General features: G+C 40.0%; 1 protein-coding gene across 1 annotated transcript in view; it reads right to left on the bottom strand.

The window, feature by feature from the left end:
• NBAS (NBAS subunit of NRZ tethering complex) overlaps nucleotides 1–19976 on the bottom strand; it is a 676063-nt gene that overhangs the window by 59759 nt on the left and 596328 nt on the right. The window contains exon 50 of the mRNA XM_063442147.1: nucleotides 3258–3402. Within this exon, the coding sequence (XP_063298217.1) occupies nucleotides 3258–3402 (145 nt within the window). The remainder of the gene's footprint in view (nucleotides 1–3257; nucleotides 3403–19976) is intronic.

Raw genomic sequence — 19976 nt, 5'->3', positions numbered from 1 at the left:
AAACTGCAATGTGTTAGATTGCTGGACTAAGTGTGACACGGACAGTGAGTTGAAGTTGTCTGGTGTGTCCCTTTAAAAACCTACATCTCAAATACATTAACATTCAACAGTCTTACAGGTCTTGGGGTGGACCCTAACTAACCATTTACTTGAATTAATAAATATTAAAAGCAGGGCTAAATACATAAACAAAACACGTAAATAAAGAAATTGCTACATTTATACTGCAAAAAAAACAACAACAAAAAAAACAACTTTCTATCTCAAACATAAGCGTTACGCTAAGCAAGGGATATTAATTGTTCAAGGGGATAAGTGAATCCCAAGCAAAACAATGACAGCAAAAACCTAGTTAAAATGTATTTACATTTTTTTTAAAGGGTATTTATCATTTTTATTAAGAATAGTTTTTACATAAACACAGCTGTTTCCTATAATTGCATATGTGATTAGAATTCTAAGTCGAGTGCTGTAGTCTTAAAAATTACCATCACACCATATCATCATGAATCTCAATAATATAATCTCCAAAACAACTGTCATATCAGCCTTGCTTTACTCTGATGAATAACATTTAATTGATTCTGTTGGGAATGCCTTATTCTGTTGCTCTGTTTCAGTCACAAATCAATCTATATGCGTAAATGAGCCTGTGATGGTATCAAGCATACGTGCTGTGTTTTCATGAGGGATGTGGTTGGCCGATATAAGAAGACAAAAATGACACACAGCGCTCACAAATTAAAAAAGCATTTAACGATAACCTGTTTGGAACATGTATTTTGCGGTGATACAATCACACCCGTTCATGACCAGGGTTAAGCAAGACACTTTATATCATGGAATCTCTCATGATGGCATTAAAGGAACAAAACATATTCATTGTTCTTGCTCCACACAGCACACCAGTAATGGATGAACAGAGTCTTGCCCACGGATCATAGCGTTTTAGAACTTTAGTGTTCTAAAGTCAGACAAACAAAGGGCACTGTGACTTGTTGCTTTGTTATGGAATAAGGAACTTTGCATCCAGTGCGTCAAGATATGATGGCTAGGATTATATAATATATATTACACTGAGACACTTGCTTGTTTTTGAATTAAGTTGACTTCTCTAGACATATTGGGAAACTTCTATATTAACATGGAATTACTTTTCTCTAATTGTCACAGTGAAAATTCTAAGTAGCAATTTACCAGTTGAGGTAAATAAAAGGCCTTAAAGGACCACTATGGACGCTTGCGTGCTCTCACTGTGACTTTCACAGTGAGAATCACGCAAGCGCCTCTAGCGGCTGTCAGTGAGACAGCCACTAGAGGATTTGGGGGAAGGCTTAACCCATTTATAAACATAGCAGTTTCTCTGAAACTGCTATGTTTATAAAAAAAAAATGGGTTAACCCTAGCTGGACCTGGCACCCAGACCACTTCATTAAGCTGAAGTGGTCTGGGTGCCTAGAGTGGTCCTTTAACCCCTTAAGGACACATGACATGTGTGACATGTCATGATTCCCTTTTATTCGGGAAGTTTGGTCCTTAAGGGGTTAAAAAGAAAAATACGCACCCAGACCACCTCACTCATTGAAATGGCGTGCAATGATGTACAACAAGCTTGTAATGCCACGACAGCGAGTACAAGCTATTCAGTAACAGAAGTAATAGAACAGTGTCATGGCATGCAGAATAACTGCACATTTTAGTATATAATAAATCAAGATTAGAAAGAAAATTTGCACTATTTCTTTTTTTTTTTTAAACAGGATACTGAAAAATACAGGGCTAACATGAAGCGAGATAAACAAGAGTAGAACCAACAATCTAACGAAAGCCCTGTAATTGGGGTTGGTTAACGGATCTAATGGTCTTTGACAAACCTAGTTAAAATGTATTTCATTTTTTTTAAAGGGAATTTATCATTTTTATTAAGAATAGTTTTTACAGAAACACAGCTGTTTCCTATAATTGCATATGCGATTAGAATTCTAATAATGTGGAATAATGCTAGTTTCCAATCTGGGTTATGCTGCATTTCAGGAGGGGTTGATATGGGCGGACAACCTAGCCATCCCAGGCAATATGCCGGTAGGTAAGCTACCCCAAAAGGTGGGTTATGGTGCTGAGGAGAATGCAGGAGAGTGCAGTGCCCCTAACCAAGAGGGCAGCGGGGGGGAGTTGGTGTTATTAACGCCTTAATGTTGCACTCCGTAGGGATATGGGTACGGTGCATATCATGTAATTTACAGGCAATTAGAGCAAAATAAAGAGGACAATATGTAACGACTGAACAAAATAATAAACCAAATAGAACAGTTGTAACCAGGTGCGAGGTTTCATTCTATAACAGTGTCCCATCAGATTCACTGGAGACTGGGGCCTGCATTAGTAATAAGTGCTGTGGTGCACTGGTTTGTCTCCTGTCACCGTCATGGAATGAAGGCTTCTTTTAAAACCCTTTATCTGCTATTGGGGGGTGTGGTGAAGGAGGGAGCGCCATGTGGCACTACAGTGTTAAAAATACAGATTTAAATTCCTAACGCTATAGAATCCCTTTAATAACAGCCCTCACAGTTATCTTAAAGAAGACCTATCACTTTGTAGGTTTGTGTTTTCTACAAGACCAGGAAACAGAATATATCTCCATTTTAGAGATGAGGATGGGTGTTAATGTTGCACTATGAAGGAAAAGGAGATAACATCATATGAAGTACTAAAAGCGTGGTAGTCACCATGGACACCCGCTGAGACAGCAGAGCCGTTGAGCCAGGTGACTCTCCCCCTTTTACACTTTGTAGAGCGCAATAATTGATAAATATCCCTCTCTGTGTCCATGATCCATCCTGACAGATTTTTGTAATTATTTTTATATGCAATAATTCCAGAACAAATTTGCCTCTTCCATTAACTATTAATAACCTACCTCATGACACAACCCCCCTTGGGTGAACAACACAATTTGGTTGACATAGAATCTAGATTGGAATACGGATTCTTTAAGAGATGTAATTCCACTACATCACTATAGTTGGAACTGCTTAAGTCTTCATTAAGAGACTGTAATATAACAAGGTATAGTTGACACAATTAAGAAAAATTATTTAAATAAACCAAACCACAAAAATACATAGAAACAAAAATTACTGTAAATAAATGCTAATTCTACACTCTATGGATCAAAAAAGTTGAGGTCTGATCTAGAACGTTTAATAATTATAAAATGCAAATCTTAGAAGATATCCAAGGGGAATAGGAGGTCTTACCTCTACTGAGGGTGCGTGTTTGGAGTTATACAAAGTGCGACATATTTTCAGGATTTCAGCTGACCTCTCCCCCTTCTGTTCCTCAGTGGAGCCAGAGAGCATGGACTTCACCAGTTTTACCCATGGATTGTCTTCTGAACACGCACTGAAATTGGGGATTGGGAAAAAAAAAGATGAAAACACTATGACTTTGCTATGGTAACCTGGGAGATGATAAATTAGATGCACATTGTATCCTTTACAGCAGTAAAGCAGCTAGAGCTACTAGTGGGAAAAGCCGACAACATTATTTGTAAGATGGATGACTTGTTCATTTGCTGATCACCAGAGGCATATTGACATGGCCACAGAGTAACATTTACATGTACAGATAGTGATTTATTGTAAATTCTAATTTTACCATTCCACCTGCTAAATTCCCTCATTAATCTTACATGCACGAATGAGTCATGGCAAAAAAAAAAAAAAAAAGTATTATACTTATAAATGTGATGTGTTGTAAGGGCCACATTGACGCAGTAGCAAGTTTAACCTTGTATTGCTATTTTATATAACTTAATCCTCGTGTATTTCATGCCAAAACAAAATAGATGGTTTCACAAATATATATTAACTTTATCAGCTTTAGAACTATTTAGTGAGGAGTGTGATGAATTTTGTGTATTTTGGACCCAGCAGCCCATTCACGTACGACATATGTACACAAAATTGGAGAAAGTATATGTCATCGTTTAAAAAGGAGGTTACATGATCATCTTTCTCTAATAGATCTTTGCTCTTTAACCTTCAAAAGAATAGCAAACATTCCACCAGTCTTAAGTATCTGTAAACATCTGCATCCATCTATTTAAAGCAAATATCAACTACACTTATTGTTTAAAGTAATGTCTGGGTTTTTACACTTTTTAATGCACGCCCTAAAGGCCTACTTTGAAACATAGAATGTGACGGCAGATAAAAAATGGTTGGCCCATCTAGTCTGCCCACTTTGCTAAATACTTTCATTAGTCCCTGGCCTTATCTTATAGTTAGGATAGCCTTATGCCTATCCCACGCATGCTTAAACTCTCTCACTCTACCATTTCAGCTGGAAGGCTATTCCATCCGTCCACTACCCTCTCAGTAAAGTAATACTTCCTGATATTATTTTTAAACCTTTGTCCCTAATTTAAAACTATGTCCTCTTGTTGTGGTAGTTTTCCTTTTTTAAAATATAGTCTCCTCCTTTACTGTGTTGATTCCCTTTATGTATTTAAATGTTTCTATCATATCCCCCCCTGTCTCGTCTTTCCTCCAAAGTATACATGTGAAGTTCCTTTAACCTTTTCTGGTAAGTTTTATCCTTCTCTGAGCTCTTTCTAATGTATCAACATCCTTCTGAAGAAACAGTCTTCAATACTGTGTACAATACTCCAAATGAGGTCTCACCAGTGTTCTGTAAAATGGCATGAGCACTTCCCTCTTTCTACTGCTAATGCCTCTCCCCATACTTAGATAATAATCACTATTATGTCAAATAGTGATATTGGATTTTAACAGGTATGACTAGTAGGTACCCTCAAGCTGCTCACGACATTAAAGATCCGCAACATGGATTTATTAGGCTTAAATCCCAAAGCGGTAGGGTAATGACCATTGTATATAATATAATAAACCCATAAATGAACTCTCTACTCTACCACTTTGGTATTTAAGCCTAATAAATCCATGTTGCGGCTCTTTAATGTCGTGAGCAGCTTGAGGGTACCTACTAGTCATACCTGTTAAAATCCAATATCACTATTTGACACAATAGTGATTATTATCTAAGTAGTGACATACAGCTAGCTAAGAGAGATGATTTAACATCATACACATATTTATACTTTAATCTTTATTTTATTTTTCTTTTGACATATAGATGTTAGCTATACTTCTCCTCTCTATACAATCTAGATGCTTTCTCACTTAAGGCTGATTCCCTCTATTGGAGAATCCCTGCCTGAAATTGAGAAATATATATGTGTATGATTGCCTCTACCTATCTATCTGCTTATCGATTTATTTTTAATATATGGCCATAACATAATTAGCTAATGTATGCGAAGGGACTCATAAAAGGCTGTCTCCGTGCTGACGGACAGCCTGTACTGCGAGCGCACGTAGTGAGGCTGGTCGCGTCGCCATGGTGATAGCTAACGTACAGCCCACACACACGTGACGCTCTGATGGACAAGTCTATTGAAGAGGCGGACAAGACCGGGAAGCAGTCCCGCCCCCAGCCAACCTACAATCAAGCTGATTCGGGCACATCTTTGCGAAGGCGGGACTTTGCCCGGTATATACCTACCCCCTGTCAGCTGTGCCGGGAGCTCTTGATAAAGGCATATTATCACGCCGAAACGTGCGTCGAGCGTTTGCCATTTTTTGTTTTTAATTCTGGGTGATGCAGACGGCTGTTCTATGCTGGGGGTTTATTAATTAATTTCTTTTACGAGTTTGTTTGACAGTTTGCTAGACATTCTAGTGCTAGGCTGCCTTGAAGCAGCAGCTAGTAGCATCAATAGGAGATTGATTATGCTATTATCTATAGTTTGTTAGACAGTTTGCTAGACAATTTTAGTGCCAGGCTGCCTTGAAGCAGCAGTTAGTAGCATTCATAGGAGATAGATTATATTAGTGTCTATACCTAGTATCTGGTGCTTATTTAGACCTAGTTGAAGCGATTATAGCTTCTGAGAAGAGTTCTCCTGTTTGGCGGGTACCTCTTTGTTTATGGGGTCTGAATATTAACCCATTCATTGACAACTAGGGGATACCTGCAGACTTACCCCAAGGACCATTATATTTAGCTACCTCTCCAGATCTGTCTATATATCTGTGGTCTAACTGTCTTACTTAGACAATTTTTCTACTATGCAAATATCTATCCATCTTTGTTGTCAAGCTCACTCTCGGTACATTATAACCCCACAAGGATATATTTGGATACAAGTAGATGTTAAATATATATAGATGCTGTCACTTGCTTACTGATTATACAGCTATCTATGGGCTACTACTCTATTTAGACACATAGTATCCGTATGTATACATTCTTCTGAGTTCATTTTAGACTCTTTTTTTCTATTTTGCAACAAATTAGACAAATACTGTATGACAGATTTGCTGTCTATGGATCTTATTTACTTTACTCTAACTTATATTCCTCATCTAAATCTCTAAAGTGGATTTTGTTCTATACAGCCGGATATTTACAGAATCCTGCACTTTGTGGGAACCTCTCTCTAGAGGAGTGGCTTTGCGATATTTGATTTATTACATGTTGTACTTTGTACAACCTTTTATTTTCAACTTTATCTTTGATATTTTGCCACTCCCATTACGTTTTGAGGGTATCTATATTGCATCTACCCAGATTTTAGTTCACTTGCTGTTCACGAGTGTTTCACTGTTATCACACTTTATTTTGTTCTGTCCGTATTCGGCTTAATAAAGGTTATACCAATTAATGAATTTTTATACTCTAGAGATATCTCTTGGTGGAATGGATGTCCAATTTTTCCATTCTTAGTGGAACAACCACTCCACCTTGGTCTTTTTATTTTGCTTTAAATGAGCAATGTATTTAACAAATACAGATTTGGTCTAGTTTGGCGTCTGTACATGTAAATGTATACTTTTATTGGTTACAAACACCTAGCCTGATATTTTGGCATTGTACATAGACAAACGTGAAGATATATGTTCTATATGTGACCGAGAAGCCAGATGCCTGAAGATGTTGTAAATGTTTCTATTAGACAGCTCTCAAAATCCTTCCTGAATGTAAATTTATTTTTGAGAATATTTGCTGCATCTTTTACAGTAGTAGAGCATCTAAATCTATTCATGGGAGAATCGAAAACCATAATTACTTGTTCTTTTATTGATCACTAGAGGCATGTTGACATGGACACAGAGTAACATTTCTACGTACAGATAGTGATTTACTGTAAATTCTAATTTTACATTCTCACCTACTAAATTCCCCAGTAGTTGTACCAGTCCACCTGCAACGAACCTCTAGCGCTTCCAGTAATGTAATGCAATTCTTTGTGAATGACCAATCCATTAATGTAATGGCACCACAGATGGCTACAAATCACACTGTATTAGAACAGCAAACTGCCCATTAAGCTAGATTCTTGTGGAGTTGGGACTCTCTTACCTCCCTTCATAATATGTTTCAGTAGCTCTCACAGCCTGCATTATGAGACAAGCCACGACTGTTTAATTACTTAAAGAATGATACAATTTTGGTGGAAATATAATTTCTCTTGAATGTTGAACTTTTCTAGCTTTATTGATCCTTGAAGTGTTTGTACAAACATCTATCTATAAGAGAAAGAGTGTTGAGTATTTTATGTAATTTTATGAATTTACAATTGATTCTTGCATATTTATTCTGAAGCAAGTACTGCAGGCAGCACTACCCTATGAAGATTTTAATGCACAGAAAACTCTTCGATTTATTGCAAACAGGATTTTAATGCAAATTTTAACTCTGCTTATTCAACCACAAAGTTCCTTTGTGGGTTTATTATACACAATACTACTTGAAAATATAATTTGGGGATTTTTGGTTTAATTAAATTCATAACTTTGCATTATTGGCCTTGAAGATGAGCAACTGGCACTACCTTTAACAATGCAGACATAACATTTTGTGTAGACAAGGCTAGGTCACTAATGACTGCTGTATTATAACTTATCTATAGTAATAGTATGTGATAATTGTAATCAATTTACCAACGGATGAGCCAAGGGAAAAAATTTTTTAAAAGAAAAAGTAAATAACTTTTCCAAACAATACTTATGACCTTTACAAAGCTATGCACTCTGTGTAAAAAAAATAAATACATAACAATAGTGTTGACACTGTTGATATTACTCTCATAATGGTTTATTAAAGGCAGTTTTGTAAGTTTTATTCACAACGACGAAAGAATGCATGCTTGGGTGCATGTGTGTGTGTATGTTTATGTGTATATATATATATATATATATATATATATATATATATATATATGAACAGAATATTAGAAAATAGCACTCCAGGGACTTCAAAAAAGTATGGTGAAAAAAATAACTTGGCTTTTATTCAGCAACTGCCACAAAGTATCATGCTTCAGTTCTTGTACAGAACTTTCGTCAGGAAATATATATATATATATATACCGTATATACGCCGACCCGAATATAAGCCGAGGCCCCTAATTTTACCCCAAAAAACTGGGAAAACGTATTGACTCGAGTATAAGACTAGGGTGGAAAATGCAGCAGCAATTTCTAAATAAAATTAGATCCTAAAAAAATTATATTAATTGAATATTTATTTACAGTGTGTGTATATAATGAATGCAGTGTGTGTGTGTATGAGTGCAGTATGTGTATGAATGCAGTGTGTGTATATGAGTGCAGTGTGTGTGTATGAGTGCAGTGTGTGTGTATGTGTTGCAGAGCCTTGGCGGGGGGTGGGCATTTTTATTATTCTTTTTTTTAATTATTCTTTTAATATTTTTTATTGTTATATTAATTTTTTTTTTAATTATTAATATATTATTTTACTATTTATATATTTTTTTTCGTCCCCCCTCCCTGCTTGATACATGGCAGGGAGGGGGGCTCTCACTCCCTGGTGGTCCAATGGCATTGGCAGTTCAGTGGAGGGGGCTGGCAGAGAGGGTTTACTTACCTCTCCTGCAGCTCCTGTCAGCTCCCTTCTCCTCCGCACCGGTCCGGTCAGCTCCCTCTGCAAGTCCCACTGTAAGTCTCGCGAGAGCCGCACTATGACCCCACGGCTCTCGCGAGATTTACACTGACAGGGGAGCTGACCGGACCGGTGCGGAGGAGGAGGGAGCTGCAGGAGAGGTAAGTAAGCCCTCTCTGCCAGCCCCCCTCCTACACAGCCCCATTGTCTGTATTATGGCAATGTAAATTGCCATAATACAGACATTGACTCGGATATAAGGCGAGTTGGGGTTTTTCAGCATAAAAAATGTGCTGAAAAACTCGACTTATACTCGAGTATATACGGTATATATAATTTTATTATTTATAAAGCGCCACCAAGTTCCGTAGCGCTGTACAATGGGTGGACTAACAGATATGTAATTGTAATCAGACAAGTTGGACGCACAGGAACAGAGGGGTTGAAGGCCCTGCTCAATGAGCTTACCTTACCTCACACCCTCCAAAACCAACAATACTGAATCTCTCCATTTTACATTTCCCAGCAACTTCCAGCAAGCTTCAGGCCTCACCACACCCTCCAGAACCAATCATACTGAATCTCTCCATTTTACATTCAACAACCTCCAAGTACTGACTAAACTGGCTATGTAATTCAAAGAATCAAAGGAGTTCAGTTCCGCAACATGAGGACCCCTGGACTAAACTATGGAAGATACTCCCCTCATGTATTCTTACATTGTTACCATATTAACATTTGTTACTATAGCATTGCTACCATTTATACCTGTAGTTTGTCACTGTAAATTTTCTGTGAATGCAGTTTTTTTTATTGTTGTCATTTAATGTATTCAGCCAATATTCCATGTACACAGTTATTAATATTTTATATTAATATAATTTGGTTGGTAAACTTCTCAATGATATACAACAAATGTTTACACTACCACCCCACCCTCTTTCCTTTGCTCCTCTTGGCTACAAATACCTTCATATAACTGTTCCATCTCCATTTCTGTTCTTCAGGCCTCACCTCACACTCTCAGAACCAACAATACTGAATCTCTACATTTTTCATCCGCACTACTCACCCTCCCCTTCTCCCACCCACCCAGGTTCCTCCTGAATAGATAGCATGCTTCTTACAGCTGTTTTAATAGTTTCACTTAATTACCTCCATATTTAATAGCTGCAACTCTCTGTTAACTTCTTTTAGCCATCACTTCCAAATTCGCCCTGCTACCTCTTGTCTCAAATCCCCATTACATCCTTTAGATTGTAAGCTCTCGGGGTATCTAGCTAAGTACTTTGTATAAAAGAGCGTTAATGGCTAGATCTCAGCTTACGGGCATGGCCCTCTCTACCCTTTGTATTTGTCTGTGTATGTTGTACGTTCTCCCCTAATTGTACAGCGCTGCGGAATAAGTTTGCACTTTATACATACCAGTAATAAATAAATAAATAAAATGCTAGAGGGAGTGGGGTATAGTTACACACAGGGTAAAAGTAGGCGTAGCAAAGTAGGTTGCTAGAAAGGTAATCAGTGAGGGCTTGGATGCATATTTTTGACAGTTGCAGGAGAGGATTCGGGGAGTGGGGCTGAAAATCTGTTAACAATTTAATTGATACGCTTCCTGAAGAAGCTAGTTTTCAATGAGTTTGGTAGGAAAGGAGAAGTCTAATAGAGAAGGGAAGGGAGTAAAAGGTGCAGCTCTGGAGAAGTCTTGAAGTCGAGCATTGGAGGTGGGAGTACTGACAGAGGATATATGTAGGTCTTTGGCAGAGCACAGGGGTCTAGACGGGACATACTTGTGTTTTAGGGAGGATCGGTAAATAGTGATGTCGCGAACATAAAATTTTCAGTTCGCGAACGGCGAACGCGAACTTCCGCAAATGTTCGCGAACGGGCGAACCGCCATAGACTTCAATGGGCAGGCGAATTTTAAAACCCACAGGGACTCTTTCTGGCCACAATAGTGATGGAAAAGTTGTTTCAAGTGGACCAACACCTGGACTGTGGCATGCCGGAGGGGGATCCATGGCAAAACTCCCATGGAAAATTACATAGTTGATGTTGAGTCTGGTTTTAATCCATAAAGGGCATAAATCACCTAACATTCCTAAATTGTTTGGAATAACGTGCTTTAAAACATCAGGTATGATGTTGTATCGATCAGGTAGTGTAAGGGTTACGCCCGCTTCACAGTGACAGACCAAACTCCCCGTTTAACGCACCGCAAACAACCGCAAACAGTCCATTTGCACAACCGCAAACTCCCCATTTGCACAAGGTTGGATACCAAGCTAGCCATGTCCCGTTCCTTGTCCTCACTGATGTAATTGAAGGTCTCTTCCTCCACCCAGCCACGTACAACACCAAGGGTCCCCGAAAGGTGACAACAAGCCCCCTGTATTTTTTTTCAAAATGTACACTACTGTTACACCAGATATGAGTTGCACTGGTGTGACACTGTGCCCTGGCAGGCCCTGAAACGCACACGTGTGAAGGAAACTGACTGCTATTATATTACAGTCAAAAAAGTTTTTGTTTTTTTAAATGCAAGCTATTGTGACACCAGATATAAGTGGTGGCACTGGGACCACCTTAAAAATATTGGATATCGCTAAAAATCATGATCACTATATACTTTCTCTACAAACCTCTAAAACGAACCAAACTACTTATCCATCCGCTATACCACTTTATCCCACCTAGAACTAGTACCCAGTTCAAATATTTGACTCTTACTTACCCACACTCAGTCATGCCACACACATTTCACCACTACTCTCACTGAATCCCTCTGACTACGGCTAAATTAATCTTCTACATAAATTACTATGGGAGGATAATGTATAATAAACACAGGTTACTGGCTATGGGAGGATAATGTATAATAAACACAGGTTACTGGCTATGGGGAGGATAATGTATAATAAACACAGGTTACTGGCTATGGGGGATAATGTATAATAAACACAGGTTACTGGCTATGGGGGGATAATGTATAATAAACACAGGTTACTGGCTATGGGGGATAATGTATAATAAACACAGGTTACTGGCTATGGGGGGATAATGTATAATAAGCACAGGTTACTGGCTATGGGAGGATAATGTATAATAAACACAGGTTACTGGCTATGGGAGGATAATGTATAATAAACACAGGTTACTGGCTATGGGAGGATAATGTATAATAAACACAGGTTACTGGCTATGGGGGGGTAATGTATAATAAACACAGGTTACTGGCTATGGGGAGGATAATGTATAATAAACACAGGTTACTGGCTATGAGAGGATAATGTATAAAAAACACAGTGTACTGGCTATGGGAGGATAATGTATAATACACACAGGTTACTGGCTATGGGGGATAATGTATAATAAACACAGGTTACTGGCTATGGGAGGGATAATGTATAATAAACACAGGTTACTGGCTATGGGAGGATAATGTATAATAAGCACATGTTACTGGCTATGGTGGTATAATGTATAATAAACACAGGTTACTGGCTATGGGAGGGTAATGTATAATAAACACAGGTTACTGGCTATGGTGGGGATAATGTATAATAAACACAGGTTACTGGCTATGGGGGATAATGTATAATAAACACAGGTTACTGGCTATGGGGGATAATGTATAATAAACACAGGTTACTGGCTATGGAGGATAATGTATAATAAAAAAAATAATAATAATAATAAAAAAAAAAAAATGCTGCTGATTGGCTGGAATGTGTCTGCTGACTGTGAGGTACAGGGTCAAAGTTTACTCAAAAGTTTACTCAATGATGACGAATAGGGGACGGACCGAACATCGCATATGTTCGCCATCCGTGGCGAACGCGAACACGCTATGTTCGCCAGGAACTATTCGCCAGCGAACCGTTCGGGACATGACTATCGGTAAAGCCAAAATAACCAGAGTATTGCATTTGCAGTATGCAATCAGGTCCGAGGAAGACAAGAAAATTCCAGAAATGTATCTTTTAAATGTTATGTAAGCTCAATATAAGAGCATTATTGCATACTGCAATCTCTGGTTATTTTGGCGTCTTGATTAAAGACGTATTTCCCAATAGTAGGTATTAAATCTATATTTTCTTCTCTTCTACTCAAGTAATTCATATATATATATATATATCAGGGCTCGACAAATCGCCTGGGATTTGTGACCCTGAGGTGACCGGGCAGTCGGCTCACGCAGGTGAATGGTCGGCTCATTGAGTCAGGACACAGGCGGCTAATTGAGGGAGGCGGAGACTGAATGAGGGAAGCGGACCGCAGGTGGCTAACAGAGGGAGGCGGACCGCGTGCAGCAAAATGAAGGAAGCAGACCGCGGCTGGCTAAATGAGGGAGGCGGCTGAATGAGCGCGACGGTGAGGGAGCTGTAATTTCCCTGCTCTGCTCCCTCTATTGATGCCGGGAGCCGGAATATAACGTCATTCCGCCTCCCGGCTCACTAAACAGCGCTCTAGGGAGCAGAGAGATCACAGCAGCCCAACTGGACCCAAGGGAAAGCTAATCCACTCCAGCTTTCCCAAAGGTAGGAAGGCTGGGTGGATTTAAAATAATAAAATTAATAATTTGTGAGTGTGAAATCAATGTGTTTGTGTGAGTGTGTGTCTGTGTGTGTCTGTCTGTCAGTGAAAGTAGAAAGGGTAGGTTAGCGCTAATAATATAGTGGATAGGCAGCGACCTAATAGAGGGTAACCCTCTAACCCTCTGTCAGTGAGTTTGTCTGTCAGCAAGTGTCAATGTTTAGGTGACCTGCCCCCCTCCAATCACATGGGAAAGGTGTCACTCAGTGGCGTACTAAGGGGGGGCGGGCGGTGCGGTCCGCCCCGGGTGCCACAAGTTAGGGTGGTGCCACCAGGTAGGGGGGTGCCTCCAGGGCTTGTGACTCTGTGAGCTGTGTGGCTGCACAGGGCGCCGGGAGCCACACAGCTCACACACCCAGGGGCCGGGAATTCAGCAGTACAGTGTACTGCAAGGAGAATTGGGGGCGGAGCCAAATTGGATGCGGGGGCGGAGCTACAGCCAGCCTCCATTTGCTGCCTTTCACTGCAGCACACTGAGGAGAAGCAGGAAGGAGTCCCTGCTTCCCCAACTCCAACACACCAAGGACTCACTGACTCCACTCCTCCAGTAAGTAAGTAAGTGAGAGAGAGAGTGTGTGTGTGTGTGTGTGTGTGAAACTGCTTGTGACTGTCTGTGTGTGTGAATCCCTGCCTTTGACTGTCTGCCTGTGACTGTGTCTATCTGCCCTTTGACTCTATGTGTGACTGTGTGTGAATGTCTGCCTGTTACTATCTGTGACTGTGTGTGAATGTCTGCCTGTGACTATATGTGACTGTGTGTGTGAATGTCTGCCTGTGTCTATCTGTGACTGTGTGTGAATGTCTGCCTGTGACTATCTGTGACTGTGTGTGAATGTCTGCCTGTGACTATCTGTGACTGTGTGTGAATGTCTGCCTGTGACTATCTGTGACTGTGTGTGTGAATGTCTGCCTGTGGCTGTGACTCTGTGTGTGAATGTCTGCCTGTGGCTGTCTACCTGTGACGGCGTCTGTAACTGTCTGCCTGTGACAGTTTACCTGGGACTGAGTGTGACTGTCTGCCTGTGACTGTGCGTGAGACTGACTTTTGGTGACTGTGTGTGTGACTGTCTGCCTGTGCCTGTATGTATGAATGTCTGCCTGTGATTGTCTAAATGGGACTGTCTGCATGTCACTGAGTGTGTGTGACTGTGTGCTGCCTGTAACTATGTTACAGCCTGCCTGTAATTGTGTGTGTGTGTGTGTGTGTGTGTGTGTGTGACTGTCTGCCTGTAGCTGTGTGTGTGTGACTGTCGGTCTGTAACTGTGTGTGTTACTGTCTGCCTGCAGCTGTGCGTTTGACAGTGTGCAAGTGACTATGTGTTTGGTACGGTGTGCATGTGGCTGTATTTGATAGTATATGCGTATAACTGTGTACATCTGACTGTATCTGACTGTCTTCGCCCTGCAGTGAGTCGGCACATAACATCATCCAAGCATCGGCGTCATATTACAATATATGTGCAAGGGACGTGTGCATGAAGAGCACAGAGATCCCAGCAGCAACCACTGACTACCAGGGACTGAAGATCCACTCTAGCCCTCACAGAGCAAGGTATGGAGGCTGGGTGGACCTCTTAATTATTAAATGTGTGCATGTATGTGATGTTTGCGTGTGTATATCGAATTATGTGTGTTTGTAATTGTATGTGTGTGTATATATACATATATATATATATATATATATATATATATACATATATACACACATATATATATACATATATACACACATATATATATACATATATACACACATATATATATACATATATACACATATATATATATACATATATACACATATATATATATATATATATATATACACACGCACACACACTTAACTACAGAGATACACACACAACCACACATAAACACAGACATACACAATCACAGACCCACACACATACAATTACAAACACACATAATTACATATACACACGCAAACATCACATGCATACACACGTGTATATATATATATATATACACACACACACACACACACACAATCACAGATATACACACACAGACATACACCTATTGTGTTATTGTGTGTGTATATAAATGTGTATGTGTTTGGTACATAGCTCCATTATTTGGTGTCCTTAAATATTGCAATCCCACATAAGGATAACAAATAAGGGCGTTATCTACTAAACAACTGAAATTAGGAAAAGGTTGTTTTTTTTATTGATCTTTTAGCTGTTTAGTTGACAATTCTCTAAATTGGTGTCCTTATGTGAGATTTCCATATTTAAAGATACCAAATTAGGGTTCTGTTTAGCAGACAGCTCCCTTATCCTTATTTGGTGTCCCTAAATATGGCAATCCCACATAAGGATAGCAAATAAGGGAGTTATCTGATAAACAAAGATCGACGTTAAGAGGTGTCAGCTAGCCCACGAACAAGAAATCTGGGTGGCTAATGTGAATTATATGCAAATTTGTTGACTGATGCCAACGTGCACTGTATGCTGACGTGCACATTACCCCATCCCTTAGTGAAAAGTATTAGTGCCCCCCCCCCCCCCAGTTTGGATTGTGGTATCTTACCCCCTTATATATTGTTCCTATGTGTCTATGTATCTGCATGTGTGTCAGTGTGTATTTAGGTGTGTGTATGTGTATATGTGCATACATCTCAGAATCTCGCCAACACTACACCCCTGCATTTCAACGTCACCATTATATATAACCACACCACTGCCTTCAAAAACCACACTACATAAAAATGCACGCCTGCATTCAAACGCCAACACCACATACAGACACACATCCTACATTCACTCAAACATACTCCATACAAAAACATGCTTACATTTAAAAGCAAATTTGTGGTTGCTTTTTACATTTTAAAGTTGGGGGGTGGAGGGGGGTGCCAAAAATAGGACCCGCCCCGGGTGCCAAATGCTCTAGGTACGCCCCTGGTGTTACTCACCATTTTTCCAACACCATACTGATGACACCGCGGCTGGCCCCACCTCCATGGCTGAGATCATCTAACCCCATAGCAGCATTGCGAGGCAAAACACCATGCTTAGCAATCAACTTCTCCTCAGAGAGATGCATTGAATAAATGCATCCATATGGGGAGCATTAATGTAGGTGCTGCACACTGTGCAGCACTGACCTGGGAAGCACTTCTAGAGGTTGTCTGAGTGACTGTCACTAGAGGTGTTACCATCAATGAAACCCTGTATTCACTCAAACATACTCCATACAAAAACATGCTTACATTTAAAAGCAAATTTGTGGTTGCTTTTTACATTTTAAAGTTGGGGGGTGGAGGGGGGTGCCAAAAATAGGACCCGCCCCGGGTGCCAAATGCTCTAGGTACGCCCCTGGTGTTACTCACCATTTTTCCAACACCATACTGATGACACCGCGGCTGGCCCCACCTCCATGGCTGAGATCATCTAACCCCATAGCAGCATTGCGAGGCAAAACACCATGCTTAGCAATCAACTTCTCCTCAGAGAGATGCATTGAATAAATGCATCCATATGGGGAGCATTAATGTAGGTGCTGCACACTGTGCAGCACTGACCTGGGAAGCACTTCTAGAGGTTGTCTGAGTGACTGTCACTAGAGGTGTTACCATCAATGAAACCCTGTTTGCCGCACGGGCCGGGGCCGCAAAGCGTGGCAGCTGCTACCCGGTCGCGGGGGGCCGCAGGGCGGCCGGGCCCCCTGGAGCGCCGGGCCCGGTCGCAGCTGCGACCCCTGCGACCGCGGTACGTACGCCACTGGGTGAATATAGTGTCCCTATAAGATTTGTATTTTTGATGTTTAAAAATCTGGCTCCTAACGTTTTTAGCTGGCACCTAGATTTAAAACAAATTTGTCAAGCCCTGGTATATCAAGATAAGAGAAAGGAAAAAACACAAATCAAAAAATGTACATTTAATTTATTGCACTTCCAAGATAGACAAGCATATAACTAATGCAGATTAGAATTCCAGCCTGCCTAGGCCTCCAGCCCTTTGTGATTCACAGAGCTGATTTGAAAGACCTGGTGCAGACAGCCCTCTCCAAATACAACAACAACACAATAAGATGAATTGAAATAATCCTATGCATTTCCTCTGATAAGCACAAACTTCTTTAGGGGGTTTACAACGTCCCCATAATCACAAGATCACATATATATATATATTTTAGTTTCGGGCAAATCAAGTTTTATTTAGTTACAGCACATATATATGAGCAACCCATAGATATGTTGTTTTTGTTGTTTTTTAAAGTTACCTAAATACATGACAAATAAAAATTCACTTTTCTATTTTAGTGTTTTGATTGCAATTTACATTGTCCCTACCTAGCAACAGGGTTACAGTGAGACAGACACATATTGTTTATGGCACACTGTCAAACATTGCCCTGACTTTTCACCATGTACACAAAGGGAAAAGAAGAAAACGAAACACCGTCATAAAAGTGGTACAGCTGTATTCATGTCACACATTTGTCAAGTTTATTATCTGTGACAAAATTTCAAATAGTGGCGTTGTTGATAAGCAAAAACACCGGTGCACTTTTTTTATGAGAACATTTTACGTCACATTCAGACTGACAAATTTCTTTAACCCCTTAAGGACCAAACTTCTGGAATAAAAGGGAATCATGACGTGTCACACACGTCATGTGTCCTTAAGGGGATAAACAGGTCTTCCTTTTTCTTTAAGGAATAAAAATAAAAAATAAAACATTTAAATTTAAAAATGTTCTCCCCCTAATATTATTAATTTGTCTTATTTTTTTTTTTTAATGTAATCAATGGTAAAATAATCAGTAAGAAAATAACAAAAAAATTAGAAACAAAAATACAAAGTGGCGGAAAGACTGTTTGTTTTGATACAGAATAGGTGGAAATAAAAAGTCCCCAATTTTTATATAGATGGAGCAACAGTTTCATACAGAAGAAAATGACGAAAAAATGAAAGAATGCTAAAGTGTTCTTTGTAAAGGCCATAATAAGACGAATGCTACATGATGCAGTGAGTACAGTTTCCAGAGGGGTTTAATTATATTTTTTGTGGTTGCGGGTGTCACACACACTAATCCAGCATGCCACCAGGCATTTAAGGCTACAGTAAAAAGTAGCTGTACTCTAGAACAAGTAGAATTTCTAAAATATATTATTTGTCATTCGAGCATTGCACTGTCAATTGCCAGGAACTTATGTGCATTCCAACACCCTATTATTGATTCACATAATTACAGTGCAATGCATTAGTAATAGACATCTGTTGAAGTAAACAGCATGAATTATATAATGGATAACGCAAAACACAGACAGAAACAGTGCGTAAACACGGTTCTTACCAAGAAATGAAAATGTAAGCAATAGATAGAAATATACAAAGACATGTGTAACGGATCTCCTGGCACCCCGACTTGGTACCTCCGTTAATGGATGCTCCTAGCGCTTCCTGAGGACTCCAAGCACTCTGGCAGACACCACAATCACCGAATCCGAGAAACCTTTTAAATTCTCCCAAGCGTATGAATGCTGTAGACCATTGAATAGGAACCATACGAATAGGCTTGTACCCCTAGCAGTCAACTGGAACAGCATGCAATAAATCCTTCCCCCCAATAATGAGACGACACATCACTTTGAGGGTAAAACAGGAACTCTCGACTGGCTCATCCAGCCCGGCTTTTATTATAATAATACACATACAGTCCACACCCAGGGGGAGGCATAAAATATCCAATCACATACATGGTTCAGCCCACACATCCCCTCCCCTCAGATAACATTAAACCCAATTATCCGGTACACTTTTTCAGCCAAGTTCTGGATGTACCCCAAAACCCGGGGGTACACCTTTAAATCCAGCATCGCTGGATAGCCCTTATTCAGGGGGACAACATATCCAAAATTCAAGTAATTCGGATGAATGGTTCGTGAGATATGGGGTTCCAAAGATTTGACCGACCGCATGGGTAAAGTATCCGAAAACAGTTCCATGCATTTTGGCCCTGCGGTCGGTCACAAACAAGGGAATGAAAACAGGCGAATTGCCTGTGTTATAGAGCCTGGAGAGGGTTTGAATGAATTCCCTTGTTTATGGGGTTCTTTCTACCGAACGGCGGGTCATTCGGTAGTTTCCATACGAATTTCTGGAAGTATGGAGGTCTCAGCGGTGTTTGCCTAGTCAAGTGTCCGATTTTAGTTCCAGACACTCGACGGCAAAACACCGCTGTTCGGTAGTTTAAGATGGCCGCCGCCACGTGTTTGTTTCCCGAATGGCGGCCACCCAGAGGACAAAGAATACATTACACTGATTGCCAATTACCCGTTTGCAACATTGTTGCAAACTGTAATTGGAGGCACACTTATTCCTGGGTGGTCTGGTTGTTCGGTAGTTTCACTCAATATAATA

This window comes from Pelobates fuscus, chromosome 2 (assembly GCF_036172605.1).
Source record: "Pelobates fuscus isolate aPelFus1 chromosome 2, aPelFus1.pri, whole genome shotgun sequence".
In the NCBI taxonomy this organism is placed as follows: Eukaryota; Metazoa; Chordata; class Amphibia; order Anura; family Pelobatidae; genus Pelobates; species Pelobates fuscus.
This window is presented reverse-complemented; position numbering and strand designations above follow the sequence as displayed.